Source organism: Hemiscyllium ocellatum, chromosome 20 (genome assembly GCF_020745735.1).
Source record: "Hemiscyllium ocellatum isolate sHemOce1 chromosome 20, sHemOce1.pat.X.cur, whole genome shotgun sequence".
Lineage (NCBI taxonomy): Eukaryota > Metazoa > Chordata > Chondrichthyes > Orectolobiformes > Hemiscylliidae > Hemiscyllium > Hemiscyllium ocellatum.
The window spans coordinates 21,895,125-21,916,317 of NC_083420.1; the positions used below are offsets into that span (position 1 = coordinate 21,895,125).

The window sequence follows — 21,193 nt, forward strand, 5'->3', positions numbered from 1 at the left end:
CACAGTTCATTGGATTTTTGGGCTCCAAGGGAAATAATTGATAGGAGGATGGTGCAGGAGGATGGAGGTCATGAAGAAACTGGATAAATAGGTAACCCAGACCATCCAGCCTATGCAATCCAATCAATAAGATCATGGCTATTTGAAATGACCCTGATTCCACTACTCTGCCTATTTCCCATGTCCTGTTACCCATCATCCTTGACTCCCTTGTTAAATCTGTTTCAGTCACAAATTATCATTTATCTATTCTCCACTCTTCGCTGAGAAAGATAATGCGCCAACAATGGCCGTCAAAAAAAATCTTGCTTGCCTCCAATGAGAAATCTCTTACTTTAAAACTGCCAGATTCCTCTTTAAGGGGATATACACTCTCAGTAAGTCCACCACAATCTTATGTTTGAGCAAGATTATCTGTCCTTAAGGCAGGAAGTTCAAGGGGCTGGAAGACCTCCTCCAACTAATTTTCTTTTATGTTCAGAGACAGGATTTCATCACGTATGAACTGAAACTGTACTTTACAGTTGGCACCAATAATATGAAAACAAATCGCTGAATCAAAAGACTATTAATTAGATACTAACATCCTTTGTTACAAACATAAATCACAACACCAGGTTTAGTCCAACAGGTTTATTTGGAAGTGGTAGCTTTCAGAGCATTGTTCCTTTATTGGGTGGTTGCGAGTATAATGCAGGAAAGTCGAGTTTATGTAGATAGGCCATGAAGAAACTGGAGGAATAGGTAGCTCAGCCCAAATAACCTAAGCAACCAAATCAGTACGATCATGGCCAATTTGAAATGGCATTGATTCCACTTCTTTGCCTACTTCCCATATTCTGTTTCCCACAACCACCTGAGTAAGGAGCAGCGTTCCGAAAGCTAGTGCTACCAAATAAACCTGTTGGAGCATAATCTGGTGTGCGATTTTTAACTTTATACACTCCAGTCCAACACCAGCACCTCCAAATCCTGGTTACAAATAGGCTTTTCAGTTACTGCCAGGGGTTAAAAATACATAAAACAAAAAAGAAAATTAAAGAAATCTTACCTCCAAAAACCGGAACATCACAGACAAAATATTTTTTGTGTGGGATCGCAAATGCTCATTTGTTGGAATTCTGTGGATGATTTCAAGGACAAGCTTCCGAACTTGCTAGAAATATACAATTTTCAAAAGAACTTTCACCATACAATAATGCGCACTGATTCCATTGTACACAAATACACTTAGTAGAAAATAAAATAGAAAATAGAACAAAAAATTGAAAAATCAATCCATTTAATATATGACAAAGAACAAATGCGAATTGTGAATAATTTGCTACAACGGTACAAGTATTGGTGATTATACACCTATCATACTGTCAGCAGTTTTGGTCTCCGTATTTAAGATGGGGTATACTGGACGTGATTGGAGGCAGTGCACAGAACATTAGGATACAGCACAGAAGAAGGCCATTCAAACCATCACGCCCATGCTGGCTCTCATTGAGAAATTCATGCAATGCCACTCCTCTGCCCCTCCTCCTACCTTAAAATGTTAAGAAAATGTAGAAACAGTTACAGTACAGGTGGTGGTCACTCTGCCCATCACTTCTGCTGTTCAGGAAACAAGCCTCTCAGTCTAATCCAATTTTCCTAACACTTGGTCCATGTCCCTGGATTTCAGGTGCATGTTTTTTTTTTAAAAAAAGAACTTGAGGGTTTCTACCTCTAAGTAACGTTTCAGGCTGAGAGTTACAGACCCCTGGCACCCTTTGACTGCAAAACAAAAACTCAGCTTTCCTCTAATCTTTCCACCAGTCACTTTAAATCTATGCCCCCTACTCCATGACACTCTTACTATGGGAATTGCCTCCAACCCCTTCCTTCTATCTCAGTCCCTCAATCTTCTACACCTTAATCAGATTTCCCCTTAGCGTTCTCTCTTCCAATGAAGACTACTCTTGCCCATCCAGTTTTTCCTCGCAACTGCAATTGTTCAGTTCTGGTAACATTCTCCTAAATCCACTACATTTTGATTCCTAGGATGAAATGGTCTTCTTATGAAGTAAGGTCGAGCAGGGTGAGCCTATGTGTCTCTGCATTTAGAGGAATGAAATGTGATTTTACTGAAACAGTAGATTCTGAGGGGGTCTGACAGAACAGATGCTGAGAGGACATTTTCCAGAGCACATTAATCTAGAATTAGGAGACAGAGTTTAAAAGTAAGAGATTAACTACTTAATGCTGTTGAGAAAATACTTCTGAGAGTCACTAGCCCTTGGAATTCTCTTTCTCAGAGAACAATGAAGGTTGAGTCATTGAATATATTCAAGGTTAAGTTGGACAGATTTTTGACAACCAAGGAAATGAAGAGTTATGTAGCAGAGATAAAAGGGGAGTTCAGACCACAATTAAATGGTGGAGAAGACTTGGTGAGCTGAATGGCCTATTACTGCTCCTATTTCTTATTATCAATGATATGGTGTGACAATATTTTGACAGCATGTGCAGATTGTTGGCTATAAAAACGGATCCGTTCAGGAATGTCAGCTGCATGTAAAACTTCAAAGTAAAGAAACTTCTGCACCACAGAACCTAGTGACTACTACAAATTGAATGCAAAAACAGTTGGGTCATACAAAAATCAATTTTATAGAAACATTATTTTACAGTCAAAACAGTCAACAAATTAACAGGTTTATTGTGCAGAAAACAATTTACATGAAAAGAATTGCAAACTTCTGCAGTGAATAGGTAATAATTACACAATGAAACACAGGGTGTTAAAAGGCACCAAAGTGGTCTTAGCAGCCTGGCATTCAATGCTCCACTATTTGGATGACTGTACCAGACATAATAAGCTGTGACAGTTCAAAGGCGATAGCTTTAACATAGCAAGCAGTTATTTCATTCATCGACTTGGACACTTTCTTTGAAAGAGCTATCCAATTAATCTCACGCTTATTTTTCCAAACCTACATTTTTCTATTCCTATATATACACTCAATTCCCTTTCAAAAATTACTATTGAGCCTGCTTCCTACCTCTCAGGCAGTCTACTGCAGGTCATAATTTACTGAGTAAAAACATTACACTTCATTTCCAACCCGCTCTCCAATCCTTCTCTGACCCAGGAGGGATCAGAACATAGAACTTGCAATAATCTTCAATCTGTCTCTAGTTTACAGACCAGCATTGTTTATCTTCAACAACTACTCAGAAAATGGACTCTTCAAGGTCAATGAAGAGTATTAGATCAAGATATAAATACACACAGAGACGAAGTGAATTACAAGCACTAACTAATTTTTGATGCTGTTAAACTTAGGGTAGGGAAAGGAAACATAGAGTTTCTTGACAAAGAAAAACCTGTAGTTAATGCATTAATCAACTTTGCAGATGTACTGCCAACGTTTAATTACCACAGTAAAGCACAGAGCAACTGCCTTGACCTTGCCTAAACCTGAACTGAGAGTGTGGCTTACAACTTGCGTGCTTGTGCATTACAACAGTTGGGACCTAAAAGGTTTGGTCAAATCCTACTCAAATGATATTTAAATTCTAAACAAGCTCATTAAATGTTTCAAAACTCACTGCTAAAATCTATTTCATAAAAGTGATTGTTTGCTACCCTACTAATTGGTGAGCTTATGAGTCCCTACAGCAAATGGCTCGCCAGAGTTGAGAAAGCCTATTGAATACCCTACAACTATTAGGTCCCAGTTGGTGGCCTAAAATAGAGAAACCTCAGCAAACTCCAAACATATGCAAGTGCATTACTTTTACACATTTTTTTTGCGCAGAACCGAAGTATAACATGGTGGGAAGGGAAAACCACTTCCTTATTAGAAAAAACATTTGATTCTTGGGCTAAATATCCATAATAAACAAAAATGATTTAGTACAAAACACATCTGAGTATTCAACGTGGCAGCAAAGTTAGCTTTGGGGGAATGCAAGGCATTTCCACCACATACCTGGGCAGATTTTTCCTGAAGGAATTGCACTTCTCCATCTTGCAGGAACGTGAGAAAACGAGGAATGATGTGTTCCAGGAAAGTTGAGTATTGAGGTGAAGTTGTGACATTCTACAAACAAGGGATATTACAGGTGCTGTTTATAAATAGGTTTTTTATTCTTTAAAAGTTTTTTCCTCTAAGATTACAACTATTCAAAGAGCGCTACCAAGTACAAAATTCACAATTTCATCAACTTTGATTGAAAAAAGTGAACCAGTACAATACTACCACTTTAATCAAAGAATGTCAATTTGCAAATAAAGTACTTCCACTGTTTCCATGCTTAAATTTCATTCTAGCAGAACGTACAACATTATAACGTGCGTAAAAGTAGCAATTGTTTGTTAAACCTTAAACATCCAAAGCTATATTCTCAAGATATATAACTTACAGAAGCAACAGATAACTAAGTTTATAGATGACTTTTATCTACATCTGCAGAATAGCACACAAAATGGCAACTGAGCAAATAAATCCAAAGAGGAAATCAATAAAATCTTCCTGACCCAGGAAGGGAATAGAACAATGAATTCACTTTCCAAGCTACAAACTGAGATATATTGTAATGATTCATTTAAAAGAAATATCTAAACCGAGGGAAGTCCAATATCAATATCAGTCAGGATCTGGCAAACTGGGAGCAGCTACCTGCAGATAAGTCTATATGTGGAAAGCGGGAGTCTTTTTAAAAGTAGTGTAGAGTGCTCAGGGCTAGCGTATTCCTCCAAGAGTGAAGGGCAAAGGCAGCAAGTCCTGGGAACCCTGAATGCCAAGGCATATTGAGAGTTTCATAAAGAACAAGAAGGAAGCATATGTTAGGTACACAGCATGAAAAAAAGGAGGCACTTCAGGACTGTGGAATGTGAGAGGAAGGTACTTTTTTAAAAAAAATTAGGAGGACAAAGAGAGGACATGAAATAACTTTGACAGATGGGATTAAAGAAAATCTCAAGGCATATATTGAGAAAAACATTACCAGGGAAAGACTGGGACTATTACAGACCAAACAGACAATGCGCACACGGAGCCAGAATGTGAGAGTGAGGTCTTAAACGCATATTTTTCATCTGTATTCACAAAAGAGAAAGTAATTGCAGCTGGAGATTTCAGTTGGGGTAGTGAGGCTCTACTGCATGTTAAGATTAATAAGGAGGTGGTATTAGGTGTTTTAGTAGGCATAAAAGGTACATAAATCCCCACAGCCTGATGAAATGCCTCCTAGCTGGTAAGGGAGGAGAATGCCAGAGCCCTGATACAGATATTTAATACTGCGCTGGCCATAGAAGTGCTAAATGACTAGAGGCGGCGGAGGGGGATTCTGATAGAGATATACAAAATTATTTAGAAACTGACAGAATAGATCATGAGAATCGCTTCCTGATGGCAGACACATCCAAGACTGGACAGCATAAGTTTAAGGTGACAAAAAAGTGATTTAGAGGTCGGAGGAAATATTTTTTTCATCCAGAGGGCAGTAAATGGAATGCTACCCGAGGGGGCATGGAGGCAAGTACTCTTGCAAATTTTAAGAAACACCTGGATGAGCACTTAAAATGCCACTTAAAAATACCTGCTATTGTAGGTAAATGCAATTAGTAAAGCTTGCCGTTCGTTGGTTGGCACAGACATGGTTTGCCAAAAGGCCCATTTCTATGCTGCAAGACTCTAACACTCGGTAAAAATTAGGGACATATGCATGGAGCTATAAGAGGTGGAAGAAAAAGCTTGCATGGAACACCAACATGGCTTTACTCAGTTGGGTTGAACAGTGAATTTTTTGCTACAAATACTATGTCATCCTATTAGACTCTACCACTCTAGTTTGTTTCTTCACTTTATCGAGATTTTTTAAATTGTCATAATAATATCTTCAATTCAGAAGTTCCAGAAAGATGATGCTTTCAACTTCACACTCGGGAACATCAGCAATGCTAAAAACTTACTTCAAAATTTTCACTGACTTCCTGCATCATTTTCAGTTTGGTTTCATCAGCTGCAAAAAAAAAGTGTACAGGAATTACTTAGGACTGAAAACAAACAGTCAGCTGTGCTCCTGAAGCAATGGTTTGACAGAAGCAATCAGATCTTATCAGTTTTACTAACATCGCCCAAAGCAGAAGGTAGCATCACAAACACACCAGCACACACACTAAGTACTCACTCACTTTCTCTCACACACATTCATTCATACAAGTACAGCCATCTTCTGAAATATTTGACAGGGCTCTAGCAATTTGACTCCATCATTTTGCTTCTGCTCAAGTTATAATTCATTCTGTTAAGTAGGATCAACAGCAATCAATTTTTCATAAATGAAGCAACAAAGTTCTGAGTGTCAGCTTCCTATTTTTCTAACTGGAATCACAAAGTCACTTTTTTTTTAAAAAAAACCTCCTTTCCCATATGCTATTAGAAAAAAATGTCCATGGGATTCTGGGTTTTAGAAATACAGGCAGGAAGTATGAAACAAAAAATGTTCATCTAAGTCTTCAATAATCTCTGGTTATGCTTCAACTATAGTTATACTTTAATTTTGGGCCCTACAAAATCGTTTTAATTTGAGCAGAGGTATTAAAGGGAGAAGGTTAGGACGTATTCAAAATTGAGAGATTAACAAAGATAAACAGTTTGCAAGATATAACACTATATTAGATCCAGTATTTCCAATGGGAAAGGGCTCATTGTTAATATTTTTGTAAAAAAAAACTTTTGGGAACAGTGATCATACATTGATAGAATTTCCCATTACATTTGAAAAAGATGCAGTTCAATCTGAAACCAGTGCCCTAAATCTTAAAAAAAGGGCAATTATAAAGGTCTGAGGCTACCTGTGGTGAATTGCAAAAATACAATAAAAAGCTTGCTGGCAAATAGTTAATCCCTAGTATTCAAAGAATGAATGCTTTGCTTTGTTTGAAAACCTACCTTCCTAAAAGGCAAAATACCAACTGGGAAAGAGTGCACACCATGGTCAACAAGGGAAATCAAAGATAGCATTAGACCAAAGGAGTGAATTTTAAAGATACCATAAAAAGACTAAGCCAAAGTGGGAGAATTCAAAGGAGGACAAACAGAATGATAAAGAGAGAGAAGTGAGTTGAACTGAAGTGAATTTATTGTCACGTGTACCGAGGTACAGTGAAAAGCTTTGTCTTGCCAGCAACACATGCAGATCACCTAGTCAAGTAGCATAGCTAAGTAAATAATAGGTAGACAGTGGCAAAAACAAAAACGCAGGTACAGGTGAATGTTAAGAGTTTGAGAGTCCATTCAGTATTCTAACAACAGTAGGGTAGAAAATGTTAAGAAACCAGCTGGTGTATGTGTTCAGGCTTCTGTACCTGAGAATAAATATTAATATAAAATAGCAAGGAACATAAATACACACTGCAAAAAAAATTCTATAGACATGTAAAAGGCAAAGATTAGAAAGGAAATGTGAGTCTATTCCAGACATAGTTAATAAACAGAGAAGGGCCAGAGAGGCTAAATGAATGCTGACTCTATCTTCACAGAGGAAAATAAGTAATCTTCTTAAAATCAAGAAAGAGTGCAGAACTAAAAAAAATTAGTACTGGTGTTGGAGAAATTAATGTAATGGAGAGTTAAGAAAACCCTAGAACCAAGGTGGGACTGGATTGGGGTGGGATATCTGGTCGGCATGGAGGAGTTGGACCGAATGGTCTGTTTCCGTACTGTACATCTCGGAGTCTGCGAACCCAATGACCTTCATCCTACACTCCCAAATCAGATGGGTAGAGGCATCACTAATGCTTTGGTATTATTCAAGATTTTACTAATCCTGTGTATTAGAAGCTTATAAAAAGTATCTCCACTATTGATAAAAGCAACAAGAGAAAACCGGAAACTACCGATACGTTAATCTGACATCAGTAATAGGGTAAAACAAGATCCTATTATAAAAGGATATAATAGCTGGATATTTAGGAATTAATCGTCAGGTTGTGCAGTCAAACTGGATTTATGGAGATAAAATAATGTTTGAGAAAACTGATAGTTTAGCTGAAGAACAGGAGATAATTAAATAATCTCAAATATGTATCAAACACATGAAGGAAATGTAAATGGTAACAGTAGAACAACAGAAATGGATGCATGGAAAATCTAGCTGTACTGGAGTGTGGTATGACCCAGGAGTACACTATAAACACAAAGCCTCAAGTTATTAACATATTATACTGCAACAAACCACAGCCAATATTTTATCATCCTCTCAATTTCATTAATGTGCAATGTTAACAAAAAGTGGGACAGGGGATGAAATAGTGCTTACTGAAGCACAGGTAGCAAGTTGTGGCATCATCTGGACAAAATGGGTTTGAACTCCAAACTGAGAAGATGACATCTGTTATTCCAATAATCTTACGTGAGGAGTTCAGACATTCTCAAAGGTGTGGGTTTGGTCCCCACACCTCAGGAAGGACATACCGGCAAGGAACGTGTCCAGTGGAGATTCTCACGGATGATCCCTGGAATGGTTGGTCTACCATACAAGGAACAGCTGAGGATCCTGGGATTGTATTCATTGGAGTTTAGAAGATTAAGGGGAGACTTGATAGAAACTTACAAGATAATACATGGCTTGGAAAGGGTGGACACTAGGAAATTGTTTCCGTTAGGCGAGGAGACTAGGACTCGTGGACACAGCCTTAAAATTAGAGGGAGTCAATTCAGAACAGAAATGCAGAGACATTTCTTCAGCCAGAGAGTGGTGGGCCTGTGGAATTCATTGCCGCAGAGTACAGCGGAGGCCGGGACGCTAAATGTCTTCAAGGCAGAGATTGATAAATTCTTGATGTCTCGAGGAATTAAGGGCTACGGGGAGAATGGGGGTAAGTGGAGTTGAAATGCCCATCAGCCATGATTGAATGGCGGAGTGGACTCATGGGCTGAATGGCCTTACTTCCACTCCTATGTCTTATGGTCTAAGTAATTCACAGTTGAGAACAAGGAGAATTAATTGATTAATCTGATACATTCCTAAAACACAGTACTTCAAATTCTTCGACAATCTTAAAGATTTATCAATAATCAAACTTAATTACCACCATCAATTCCAGCAAGGAGAACTTCAGTACAGTAGACAGTGAGTCTACACTCCAGTATACAGTACAATGCAACAGCACTCCTCTGTTCATCACTGGTGCCAGCAATGATTTCTATTCAAGACATAACAGACCACTCCACAAAACTCAAACTAAAGTCAAAAAGACAAAAACATTTTTGCTCCCCCACACAAAACATTCTAAATAACAAACTACCTATAATTCATGTGAAGAAAATCAAAGTTAACATTTAGAGTCTGGTGAGCCTTCTTCAGAGTTGATAGTAGCTCAGAAAAAGTTGTTTTTATAATGCAGAAGATAGGTTGAGGGGAGAGGGTAAGGAGTAAATGATTCATGGAAGTAGAGCCCAAAGGCAGAGTAAAGAGAAAGTGAAGTTTCTGAAAAGAAACTCTCTCTTCGGGCTCTAACCCTACCTCTTCAGTTTACTCCTTACACCCTCTCCACTCTCTGCATAAAAAACATTTTCCTAGCCACCATCCGTTCTGAAGGTCAGTCACTGGAGCCGAAACGTTAACTCTGATTTCTCTCCACAGATGATGCCAGACCTCTAAGCTCATCCAGCAATTTCTGTTTTTGTTTGATTTCCAACTTCCACAGTTCTTTTGGGTTTTGTAACCTATTATTCCTGATGGTGGTAGCCACTCATTTATTTTCCATTACCATAAGATGGAGATGGGAAATAAATGAGAGTGATGGCTACCACCACCAGAACAGAATGATTTTATACAATAGGGTGGTCTGCTTGGCCATTTCAGAAAACAGTTAACAATCAACTACATTGGGGTACAATAAATAAGAGACTAAGATGACATCTTGCTTATCCTCCAAGTAAACATATCATCCAATAATAAGTTATTGATTAGTCAGAGTAATTAATCTCCACCGCTAAGTCCGTAACAGATTCAGCCATGAGGCAAAGTAAATCCAGAGTGTGAGAAGAGCTTTGGTGAGGGTCCCCATCTCTAGCACACTTTCAGGCAATGATTTCCAATCTATAATTTTTAAAATATATAAAGTAACAGTATATATTGTTCCTTACACATTAAAGTTCAAGTCTCTTTTTTCCAGTATAACAGTTTCTTACAGACTGTTTTACAAAGAAAGAAGTAATCAGATTGGTGACCGCTGCTATCCACTCACTTCAATTAAGAGATTCCTCTGTTCTCCAGCATCTGTTTTAAGAATGAAAACTGATCCTGTTTTTTTTAAATTCTTCACTCATTTCATTATGTGTACATTATACCACAGTGATTTGTTACTATCCTGTACAGCTGGTGTTCACACAGTGATTCCAAAAGTGCAAGATTAAATTTCAACACTGGCTGAGATTACCTTGAATGACTCCCCTTGTCAACCTCACCTGAGCGGTGATGACCCTCAATCGTCTCTCTCGCTCTCTCTCTGATGACCCCTATGATCTTTTGGGACTATGGCATCTTTACTTACTATGACTAACATATAAACTTTGACCTGAGTGCTATGTACAAGTTGGCTGCTGTATTTCCTACCTTACAACAGAGAAGTGTTTACATGACCGTAAAACACTTCAGATTGCCCCAAAGTAATGAAAAAGCTGGTGAAATTGGGGGTATCAACTGAAAATTTAAAAACTGAAATTGACAGTTGTCAAATCAAGGCAGGGATTGTTATAAGTGAATAAGGCTAAATGAATCCAAGTCTCAGATTCCTATTCCAAGATTTTTCTTTAGTCCTTTACTATCCTGTACACACATTAACCAGGGCCAAAAAGTAAAGTTGAATAACTCACGTGTGTTGCTGTCCGTCAGAGCAGCCACAAACTGAAGGTACTTCTTCATTAAAGTAGTCTGGTCCACCACAGCCCCTGGTGTTGCCACAAATGCCATTTTGGTGAAGGATGTATTGCAGGCAGATGTGGAAGAGATTACTTAGGCCAGCATTATTTAAAGCAGTCACAGGAGATCTGAAAATAATGGTGTTTCAATAAAGATTTCCATCAAACTAGTCCAGCTCTCCTACCCTGTGTGCGCGAGAGTGTGCGCGGGGTGGGAGAGAGAGAAGGGGGGGTGGTGAAGTTGGGGGGGAGGGGGGGTGGTGAAGTTGGGGGGGAGGGGGGGTGGTGAAAGTGGGGGGAGGGGAAGGGGTGGGGGGAGGTGGGGGGGAAGGGGAAGGGGTGGGGGGAGGTGGGGGGGGAAGGGGAAGGGGTGGGTGGAGGTGGGGGGTGGGGGGAGGGGAAGGGGGGGTGGAGGTGGGGGGGAGGGGAAGGGGGTGGAGGTGGGGGGGGGAGGGGAAGGGGGGTGGAGGTAGGGGGGGAGGGGAAGGGGGGTGGAGGTAGGGGGGGGAGGGGAAGGGGGGGGAGGGGAAGGGGGGGGAGGGGAAGGGGGGTGGAGGTAGGGGGGGAGGGGAAGGGGGGTGGAGGTAGGGGGGGAGGGGAAGGGGGGGGGGGGGAGGGGAAGGGGGGGAGGGGAAGAGGGGAAGGGGGGTGGAGGTGGAGGGGAAGGGGGGTGGAGGTGGAGGGGAAGGGGTGGGTGGAGGTGGGTGGGAGGGGAAGGGGTGGGGGGAGGTGGGGGGGTGGAGGTGGGAAGGGGTGGGGAGGGTGGGGGGAGGGATGAGCTGGGGGAGATGAGGGGGGAGGGAAAGGGGTGGGTGGAGGTGGGGAGGGGAGGGGAAAGGGTGGGGGGAGAGGTGGGGGCAGTGGGGCGGGAGGGGTGGGTGGAGGTGGAGGGGAGGGTAAGGGGAGGGGTGTGAAGGTGGGGGGGGAAGGTGAAGGGGGGGAGGGGTGCGGTACAAGTTGCCTCTCCCCCTCCTGCAGCCGTTACCTGAGCCACGAGCCCGGCGCCGCTGCACGGACTGCCCGCCAACCGCCTCACTCGTCTCCTCACCCCACTCCCTCCGCCGCTGCAACATCCGCTTCTCCTCAACCCCACAATGCGACTTTCACCCCAGGCCTGGCTTGCTATCCGTTCCCTCCTGCTGTCCCCTGAGTCCAACTGGTATCCTCACCCGTCGCTAGCTCCAAAATTACATGGGACCTACTTCCTCCGGTGGAGGAAGAAACGCGCCGCGGAGCAGCGCTGAGACCATCGAATTTGATGGTCTTTTTTGCGTCATCAAAATGCGACTTGTCGACTCATTTTGTACAAATTTTATTTATAGAAAAGAGTGCTGTAATCTCATAATGTTGTCAATAGGAATTTCACTTTGATGTGTTATTTCCTCAACCACAAAACATGTTTAACCGTTGATGTTTCATTTAGAGGGTTGATCTGGACATGTGTTTTAAATAGAATTTCAAAGGCATTTTAGAAAGTGACTGCATAACAAACCTAAAATTTCAAGCCAGTGGAACTATCACTAAGGATATAGAATTAGCTAAGTGCCAGAAAACAAAAAATAGTGGCCAGCAATTGCTTTTATGGGCTGGTGAGATACTCAAGGGATTGATATTTAAACCACTTCCTTTCCAACGCAGGTGGGGTAGGGGATGTATTTTACTGTATAAGAAAACTGTGGTGATTGTTTGGCAATTGGATTCTGATTGGTAGTGATAATACCGTAGAGGGTATATGATCTGTTACAACAAGCTTTGTTTAAGTTTTAAACCAATCAGGTTGGCTGTGATTGTCAGGGCATTCTCCCTTGAAATGAACCAGAAATGGTTGTTGATATTTTCCTCATTAACATCCTCAGTCATGTTATGACACAATTCTGGAGTTGCTGGAACTTGAACCCAGGTTTCTGTGTCTAGAGGTCAGGACACCACCACTGTGCCACAGTAGCCCCTTAGCAATTGACTGTCACATACGTTATTGAGTTGAAACAGCTGTTGAAGGGCGGCACGGTGGCACAGTGGTTAGCACTGCTGCCTCACAGCGCCTGTAGACCTGGGTTCAATTCCCGACTCAGGCGACTGACTGTGTGGAGTTTGCACGTTCTCCCCGTGTCTGCGTGGGTTTCCTCCGGGTGCTCCGGTTTCCTCCCACAGTCACAAAGATGTGCGGGTCAGGTGAATTGGCCAAGCTAAATTGCCCGCAGTGTTAGGTAAGGGGTAAATGTAGGGGTATGGGTGGGTTGCGCTTCGGCGGGTCAGTGTGGACTTGTTGGGCCGAAGGGCCTGTTTCCACACTGTAAATCTAATCTAATCTAAAAAAGCTGCTGATCATGTAAATGATTGCCCCATCTTCAAAGGCAAGGGCCTGTTTATTAATATATTTAGCTTCAAGCAAGCAGGACTCTAATTTGACAGAAATGACTTTTTTCAGCAGTACGAAAGAGGAGGTACTTGGAAAAAGTAGCTAGTGTCTCAAAGCCAGTCCAAAGATGTGCGGGTCAGGTGAATTGACTATGCTAAATTGCCCGTAGTGTTAGGTAAGGGGTAAATGTAGGGGTATGGGTGGGTTTCGCTTCAGCGGGTCGGTGTGGACTTGTTGGGCCGAAGGGCCTGTTTCCACACTGTAAGTAATCTAATCTAATCTAATCTTTTTTTCTAAGAGCTGTTCCTTGGCTCAAGGAAACTCTCTCCTTGATTTTTTTCAAGGGACAATAAACCGGACCAGGCTCCGATCAGTCTGGTTCGGTACAGAAATGAAAAGGATTTTGAGAGGCCTTTTGTTTATATGTAAATAGATGAGACTTCATCCCAAAGTGGTCAGGCTTTAGAAGTGACCTATATTAAGAGAGGGGGGTGGTTAGCTCTTTAGCTAGCTCAACTGAGCAGTTTTTAGTTGAGTCCTGAACTGGGAAGTTCAACAGGGAACTGTGTGGAAACTCTCTCTCCTTTGTGCCCTTCCACTCAATCTGTAAGCATGTGTTCTGTTTATATTGGGTCTTAAAGGGAGTTTGCTTATTGGAACTGGTGTGTGTGTTTGTTCGTTCGTTCGGAACAGCATAATTAAGCCTAGCTGGATAGGTTGAGTTCTGTAGGGGTTCTTTATTCTGTTCTTGTTTCATTGTGTAATTTTGTGAATAAATGTTTTGTCTGTTTTAAAATCTAGTAGTCAACTTTGGGTAATTTTCATTGTACGCTTACCGAAACAAATTGCAAAGTTAGGTCTAGGGTTGCCTGCTTAAGAATGTTTTGAGTGGTCTGGCCTAGTCCATAATGTTGGACTAAAGGTTCATAAATTTCCTGCATCAGCTGAGCTTCATCCCAGAATGTTGAAACGAATAACAATAGAGACAGAGGACGCATTGGTGTTTATCCTTAATCATTCTAGAAATATTGGAAGAGATTTGCAGGTAATGAAAGAAAATGGCATTACTATGATAAGCCATGATTGGGTTAGGCTTGATGGGCTGAATGGCCTACTCTTGTTCCTATATTCCTGAAACCAAATGTGGGACCTCTTCGAGCAAGAAACATAGGTGTGTCAAGTGCAAACAAATAAAAACTTTTATTCATGGAGTTGAAAACAATATCGCAGAGTTGATCTTTTTAAGTATTTTGATGTGTCTGGCACAGGGAGAAAAGGATGAAATACTAGAATTTATATAATGCCTTCCATAATAAAACTTTGGCCCATATCATTCTATTTCTGCAAGTGGATCCATCCTGACTTAACCAGTGACAAAGAACTACCCAAGATCTCAAAACTATAATCAATAATTTAATTTTCATTGCGATTGGGAAAATCAAATTGGCAGAGGTAATCCAAGGAAGAATTCAGAGTGTATTTGGGACAATTTCCTAAAATAATTTGTTATGGATTTCCAAATAGCAATCATATTATTTTGAATCTGGAAATGTGTTATGAGGTAGGTTTAAGAAACTATCTCAGAGTAAATTATCCTGATGAAGGGCTTATGCTCGAAACGTCGAATTCTCTATTCCTGAGATGCTGCCTAACCTGCTGTGCTTTGACCAGGATTCCTGATGAAGGGCTTATGCTCGAAACGTCGAATTCTCTATTCCTGAGATGCTGCCTAACCTGCTGTGCTTTGACCAGCAACACATTTGCAGCTGTGATCTCCAGCATCTGCAGACCTCATTTTTTACTCAGAGTAAATTATCACTCAGGCAATAGTAACAATAACATGGTAGAATCTAGCATTCAATCTGTGAGTGAAAGACTTGGTTTAGAAGTAACCATGCTACACGTAAATAAAACTAGTTACAAAGCTACAAGGTTAGAGTTAGCTGAAGTAGACTGTGAAGGCCGGTTATCAGAAAAGATGGTTGAGGAATAATGGGAGATACTTTCAAAACTAATTTATAACTCACAAGAAAGATATAATGCAGTAAAGAAGGTTTCTAGGGAGAAAATAGGCCAATCATGGCTAACCAGGAAATTTAAGAATAATATCAAATTGGTAAAAAAAAATGCAAAGTGGCAAAAATTAGTGTTAAGCCAGAGAATTGATAAAGTTTTAAAAACCCTGAAATATGATTTTAAAAAAGTAAAGATGAAGAAATTAACTTTGATGGCAAACGAGCAACTAACATGGAAACTTGGTTCTGATGAAAGACAACTGGATGGAAAGTGATAACTCTGTTATTCTCTCTCTCTCCTGATGCTGCGAGACCTGCTGAGTTTCTCCAGCACTTTCTATTCTTATTTCAGATTCCCAGAATCTGCAGTTCTATGTTTTATTATAACAATGTGGAAAAAAGTGAGGACTGCAGATGCTGGAGATCACAGCTTAAAAATGTGTTGCTGGAAAAGCGCAGCAGGTCAGGCAGCATCAAAGGAACAGGAGAATGGACATTTCGGGCATAAGCCCTTCTTTTATGCTTTTAAAATCTAAAAAAAACTTTCTTGAATACATTCAGTGATTTGGTTTACAAAATAAGTAATAGCAAAATAGACAAAGGAAGAAAGAGGCCAAAGTGAAAATAGACCAATTAGAAAATGAGACTTAGGGAAATAATAATGGGGAATCAGGAAATGATTGGGGTACTGAATAACTAAGTATCAGTCTTGATAGTAAAGGACTCTAATAGCATTCCAACAATATTAAATAATCAAGTGGAAAGAGGAAATAAATAAAAATTACCATAAGAAAAAAGGGACTATGGAAGCTAATTGAGTTCAGTGCAGAAAAGTCTCATAGACCTGAACAGTTTTATCGAAGATAGTAACAGAAATAGCTGCAGAAATGCATACACTTGTAGTAGCCTCCCACAAATATTTGGATGCAGGTAAAGTCCCAGAGGATCAGGGATCACCAATGAAACACCTTCATTCAAAAAAGCAAGGAAACAAACCAGTCATTAAATCTGCCAATTTGCTTAACATCTGTCATTGTTAGATGTTTGAGTTTATTCTAAAGGATGTAATAGCAGAACATTTAGAAATACATAATACAGTCAAATAGAATCAGCATGATTTCATTGAAGGGGAAATCATGCCTGACAAATTTATCAGAATTCATTGAGAAGGTAACATGCATTATTGATAAAGGGGAACCATTAGATGTGATATATTTGGTTTTCTGAAAGGCATTCAACTATTTAATAAAAAAGAGCCCATGATGTTGGGGTTATATATTAGCCTGATAGAGAGTTTGCTAACTAAAGGAAAATAGAGAATTGGAATAATGTGGGCATTGCCAGGATAGCAACCTGTAACCAGTGGTGTGCCTCAAGAATAAGTGCTGGGCCACTATTATTTACAATATATATTAATGACATGGATAAGGGAAATGAGTGTACGAGTGACAAGTTTGCAGATGACATTAAAAAAAAGGAGGGAAGGCAAGTGGTAAGGATAACACAAAGTCTATAGTGGGATATAGATAGATTCTGTGAGTGGGCAAAGACTTGACAGATGGAATATAATGTGGGAAAATGTGTGCTTGTGCACTTCGGCAAGAAGAATTGAGAAACTGAATACGATTTAAATGGAGCAAGACTGCGTAAAGTTTGCCTGACCTGCTGCGCTTTTCCAGCAACATATTTTCAGCTCTGATCGCCAGTGCTGCCTAACTTGCTGCGCTTTTCCAGCAACACATTTTCAACTCTGATCTCCCGAATTCCTGAAGAAGGGCTCATGCCCGAAACGTCGATTCTCCTGCTCTTTGGATGCTGCGTGACCTGCTGCACTTTTCCAGCAACACATTTTCAGCTCTGATCTCCAGCATCTGCAGTCCTCACTTTCTCCTCGAAGAGAAGAACTTGAGGTCCTTATATATAAATCACAAAAAGCAACCATACAAGTTTCAGCAGGTGGTAAGGAAGGCAAAGGGGATAGAGTATACAAAGGAAAGGTAAGACCAGAGGTGGGGAACCTGTGGCTGAATGCAACCTTTTGGGGTACTAGTTGCGGCCTTCTTCCTATTTGTCTGCAAATACTAAATCAGCCTTTTTAAGTCTGTGTACCATTTTTAAAATTTTTACTGCTAACCCAGTCATGTCAAAAACAAAGAAAATAACATTCAAGGAAGTGAACAGAGTATTCAGCGAAGAATGGGAATTGCAGCATTAAGTAATTGCTGTGAAAGATAAACATGCCTCAGCTTCGTGATGAAACATTCAGTGTGGATCTGCCATATTTTTCTAAAGTGTGCTGGTTGTCACAAGGACAAACACTTGTCAAACTTTTATCTTTGCGAAAACAAATCACAAGATTTTTTGAGGAACTGAATGAACCATGTGAATTGTCAAAAGAGAATTTCTGCAGAAATGCTGCACCTTTGTGTGATATAATGTCAAAGAAAAATGACTTGAATTTTTTTTGCAAGGTAAAACTGAATCTGTTATATGACATGTGGCTAAAAATCCAGGCGTTCTGGAAAATGCTGACCTTTTCCAAAGTCTCCTTACCCGATTGGAACTTTCAGCAAAACGGGTAACTAATGAACAGGATACCAGCAAATCATTAAGGAAATGTGACATGAAAGAATGCACAGCTGTTCTAGACTCCCTGACTGAAGAATACAATGAAAGGTTTGCAGATTTTGAGAAACATGCTGGCACACTGAAACTAGCTTTTCAACAACATCTGGTTGATGTCTCCAGAGCACCTGATGGCTTACAGATGGAATTGATTGAGCTCTCAGAAGATAATATTCTGAAGTATCTATTTGAAGCTAAGGACGATTTCATTGAAATATGGAAAAATGCCTTTGAATACCCACGTCTGGGTCAACATGCTGGTCAAATATTGTCTTGTTTTGGCACATCCTACTGTTGTGAATCAACATTTTCAAATGTGATGCAAATTAAAATACACTTGAGATCCGAGATAACAGATATTCACCTGGAGGGCCAATTAAAGCGACAGTCAATGATGTCGGAACCAAATTTCTATCTCACAATAAGCAATCACAAAAAAATCACTCAATGATTCATTGTCAAAGTTTTTCACTTATTATTAGTTCTATTGTCAACTTTGCTAAACAAATAAATGTATCTTTGCTGAATTTTTAATTAATTTAAAGTCCGCAGGCTTTAATTAGAATTAGTAAATAGTTTGGCAAAAATATGACATTTTATTGCATATGTTAAATTCTCAGCATGCAGCCTAATAATATCTCAGTTAAATACAATGTGGCCTTCCAATGTAAAAAGATCCCCCATCCCTGCGTAAGATACAAAATACTAGCTAGACCACACATAGAATACTGTGAACAGTTTTGGTCCCCATATCTAAGGAAAGGTATACTGGTATTAGATGCAATACATAAGGCCATAGGAAACAGGGGCAGGCTGTTCGGCTCCTCGAGCCTATTCCACCATTCAACAGAATTATGGCTGATCAAATACTCCTCACTTGCATTCCTTGCCCTTTCTCCATAACCCTTGACTCCCCAACCCAAGAATCTTTCTATCTCAGCCTTAAATATACACAAAGACTCTGACCCCACAACTCTCTGTGGCAAGAAGTTCCAAAGTCACACAACCCTGAGTCTAGAAATGTTAATTAGGTTGATTCTGGATACAAAGGGATTTCCTATTGATGAGCGGTTGAGTAGGTTGGGCATGTACTCACTGGGGTTCAGCAGAATGAGAGGAGAACTAATTGAAAGACATAAGTTTCTTCGAGGACTTGACAGGGTAGATGCTGGTAGACTGTTTCTCCTTTTGAGAGCATCTAGGACCAATGGGCATTATCTCAGAGTAAGAGATTGCCCAGAGGACAGAAATAAGGAGGAATTTATTCTCACAAAGTACAACAAATTTCTGGAATGATTTACTGCAGAGGGCAGTAGAGGTTAGGTTGTTACATATATTCAAGACTGGGATGGATTTTTACTCAGCAAAGGAATCAAGGATTAAGGTGATATGGCAGGAAAGAGGAGTTGAGGATTATCAGATCTGCCATGATCTTGCTGATTGGCAGACACTTGATGGGCAGACTGGCCTACTTTTACTCCAATGTTTTATGGTCTTATGAGACACCCAGCTATATCAAAGCCAGAGCAATGAGGAATGGATTATAAATGTTGCCACCAATGCCTAAATTCTGACAAGGAAAATAAAATTTCTGTAATCCTCTGTGTACTTCCGTGTTGCACCTGTTCTCAGTGTTGCAATAGAGTTTCTGTGAGTTCCTGCTCAGGAAGTTGGGAGGTGGAGGGAAGTACAGCTCAAAGAGCTGGCTCATGAAGGAGCACTGGTGGTAAACTGGAAGTTGGACTGCAGCTTGGGTGAATCCAGGTTTGCCCCAGGAAGTGCAAACCCATGCTCCCTATTACTTAGACTGGATCAGTGACACCTCCCTGAGGAACAAGCATCAAGGGAAGGAACAGGCAGAGTCGGTGCCCTGAGGACAGCTATATACATAGGAAACTGTCACCCACAGCTATTGCCCTCCTACATATTCATCAACAACAATGTATGTGAAGTTCATATCATTAAAGATACTCCCCACCATCTGCTTCATAGGGACATAATCAGACAAATATTGACACTGAGCCACATAAGGGGGTATTGGACTGATGACTCAAGAGCACAAGAGATTTAGGTTACAGAGAGGATCACAAAGAAGGGGAGAAAGATGAAGATGTGAGAGGTTTTGGCAGAGATTCCAGAGCTTTGGGCCCCAGACTCCAATAATGAAGCAAAGGATCTTTGAGTTTGGCAATGTGCAGATATCTCGGAGAGTTGTAGGCTTGGAGGAATTAAGAAGATAGAGTGGAATGGAGCATTGGAGGAATTTGAACAGGCGGATGAATATTTTATTTATGAGATGTTCATGGACTGAATGTCAATGCAGGTCATCGTGAAGGAGCTAAAGTATGTTTCTACTTATAGCATGTCCATGTATTATATGCAGGCAAGAGGTGCAGATTAGGATCTGGGAAAGAGTTTTACTTGATCAAGAATGAATAGTCTGCATTTTTAGAGCAATTTTCATGAATACAATCAAAGTGTCTTGCACCCAATGAAGGTTTTTTGAAAGGTAGTGACTGTTATAATGTAGGAAACACAACTGCTAATTTGCACACAGTAAGATCCCACAAATATAAAAATATGATCAGGTTTTGTGGTTTGATTGAGGGATAAATATTGGCCAGAGTGTCATCTAAATCCACTTGAGAGAGCAATGGAATCTTGTTTAACATCTCATCCAAAAGACGACATCTGGGACAGTGCAGAATCCCTTTACTATTGCACTGGAATGTTAGCCGAAATATTTATGCTCAAACTGCCAGAGTGGGATTTGAATCTACAACATTTTGATCCAGATGTACGTGGAGTCATAGAGATGTACAGCACGGAAGCAGACTCTTCAGCCGAATGCATCCATGCCAACCAAATATCCTAAATTAATCAAGTTCCATTTGCCAGCACTTAGCCCATATCCCTCAACCCTTCCTATTCATGGGCCCATCCAGATGCCTTTTAAATGTTGTAATTGTACCAGCCTCCACCACTTCCTCTGGCACATACACCACCCTCTGTGTTAAGAAGTTGCTCCTAAGGTTCCTTTTAAATCTTTCCCCTCTCACCTAAAACCTATGCCCTCTAGTTTTGGAGGGGAAAATACCTTGACTATTCACCTTATCCATGTGCCTCATGATTTTATAAATCTCTTTAAACTCCTCAGCCTCCGATGCTCCAGGGAAAAGTGCCCAAGTCTATTCAGCCTCTCCCCATTGCTCAAACCCTCCAACCCACGCAACATCCTTTTCTTAAAATCATTTCTGAACTCTTTCAAGTTTCAAAATATCTATCCT

At 40.5% G+C, this 21,193-nt stretch overlaps 1 protein-coding gene across 2 annotated transcripts in view; it reads right to left on the reverse strand.

Moving 5' to 3' along the window:
• Positions 1 to 11,931, reverse strand: part of trrap (transformation/transcription domain-associated protein) — a 211,024-nt gene extending 199,093 nt beyond the window's left edge. Inside the window, exons 1-5 of one of the 2 annotated variants that reach the window (XM_060840562.1) lie at positions 11,893 to 11,931; positions 10,863 to 11,036; positions 5,951 to 6,000; positions 3,966 to 4,076; positions 1,052 to 1,156 (exon numbers count right to left, since the gene is read on the reverse strand). In XM_060840562.1, coding sequence (XP_060696545.1) covers positions 1,052 to 1,156; positions 3,966 to 4,076; positions 5,951 to 6,000; positions 10,863 to 10,959 — 363 coding nt within the window. In that variant the 5' untranslated portion in view covers positions 10,960 to 11,036; positions 11,893 to 11,931. Of the gene's footprint in view, positions 1 to 1,051; positions 1,157 to 3,965; positions 4,077 to 5,950; positions 6,001 to 10,862; positions 11,089 to 11,892 lie in introns of those variants that run through there. The other variant, XM_060840563.1, reaches the window with a different exon arrangement.
• Between the last annotated feature and the right edge of the window lie 9,262 nt (positions 11,932 to 21,193).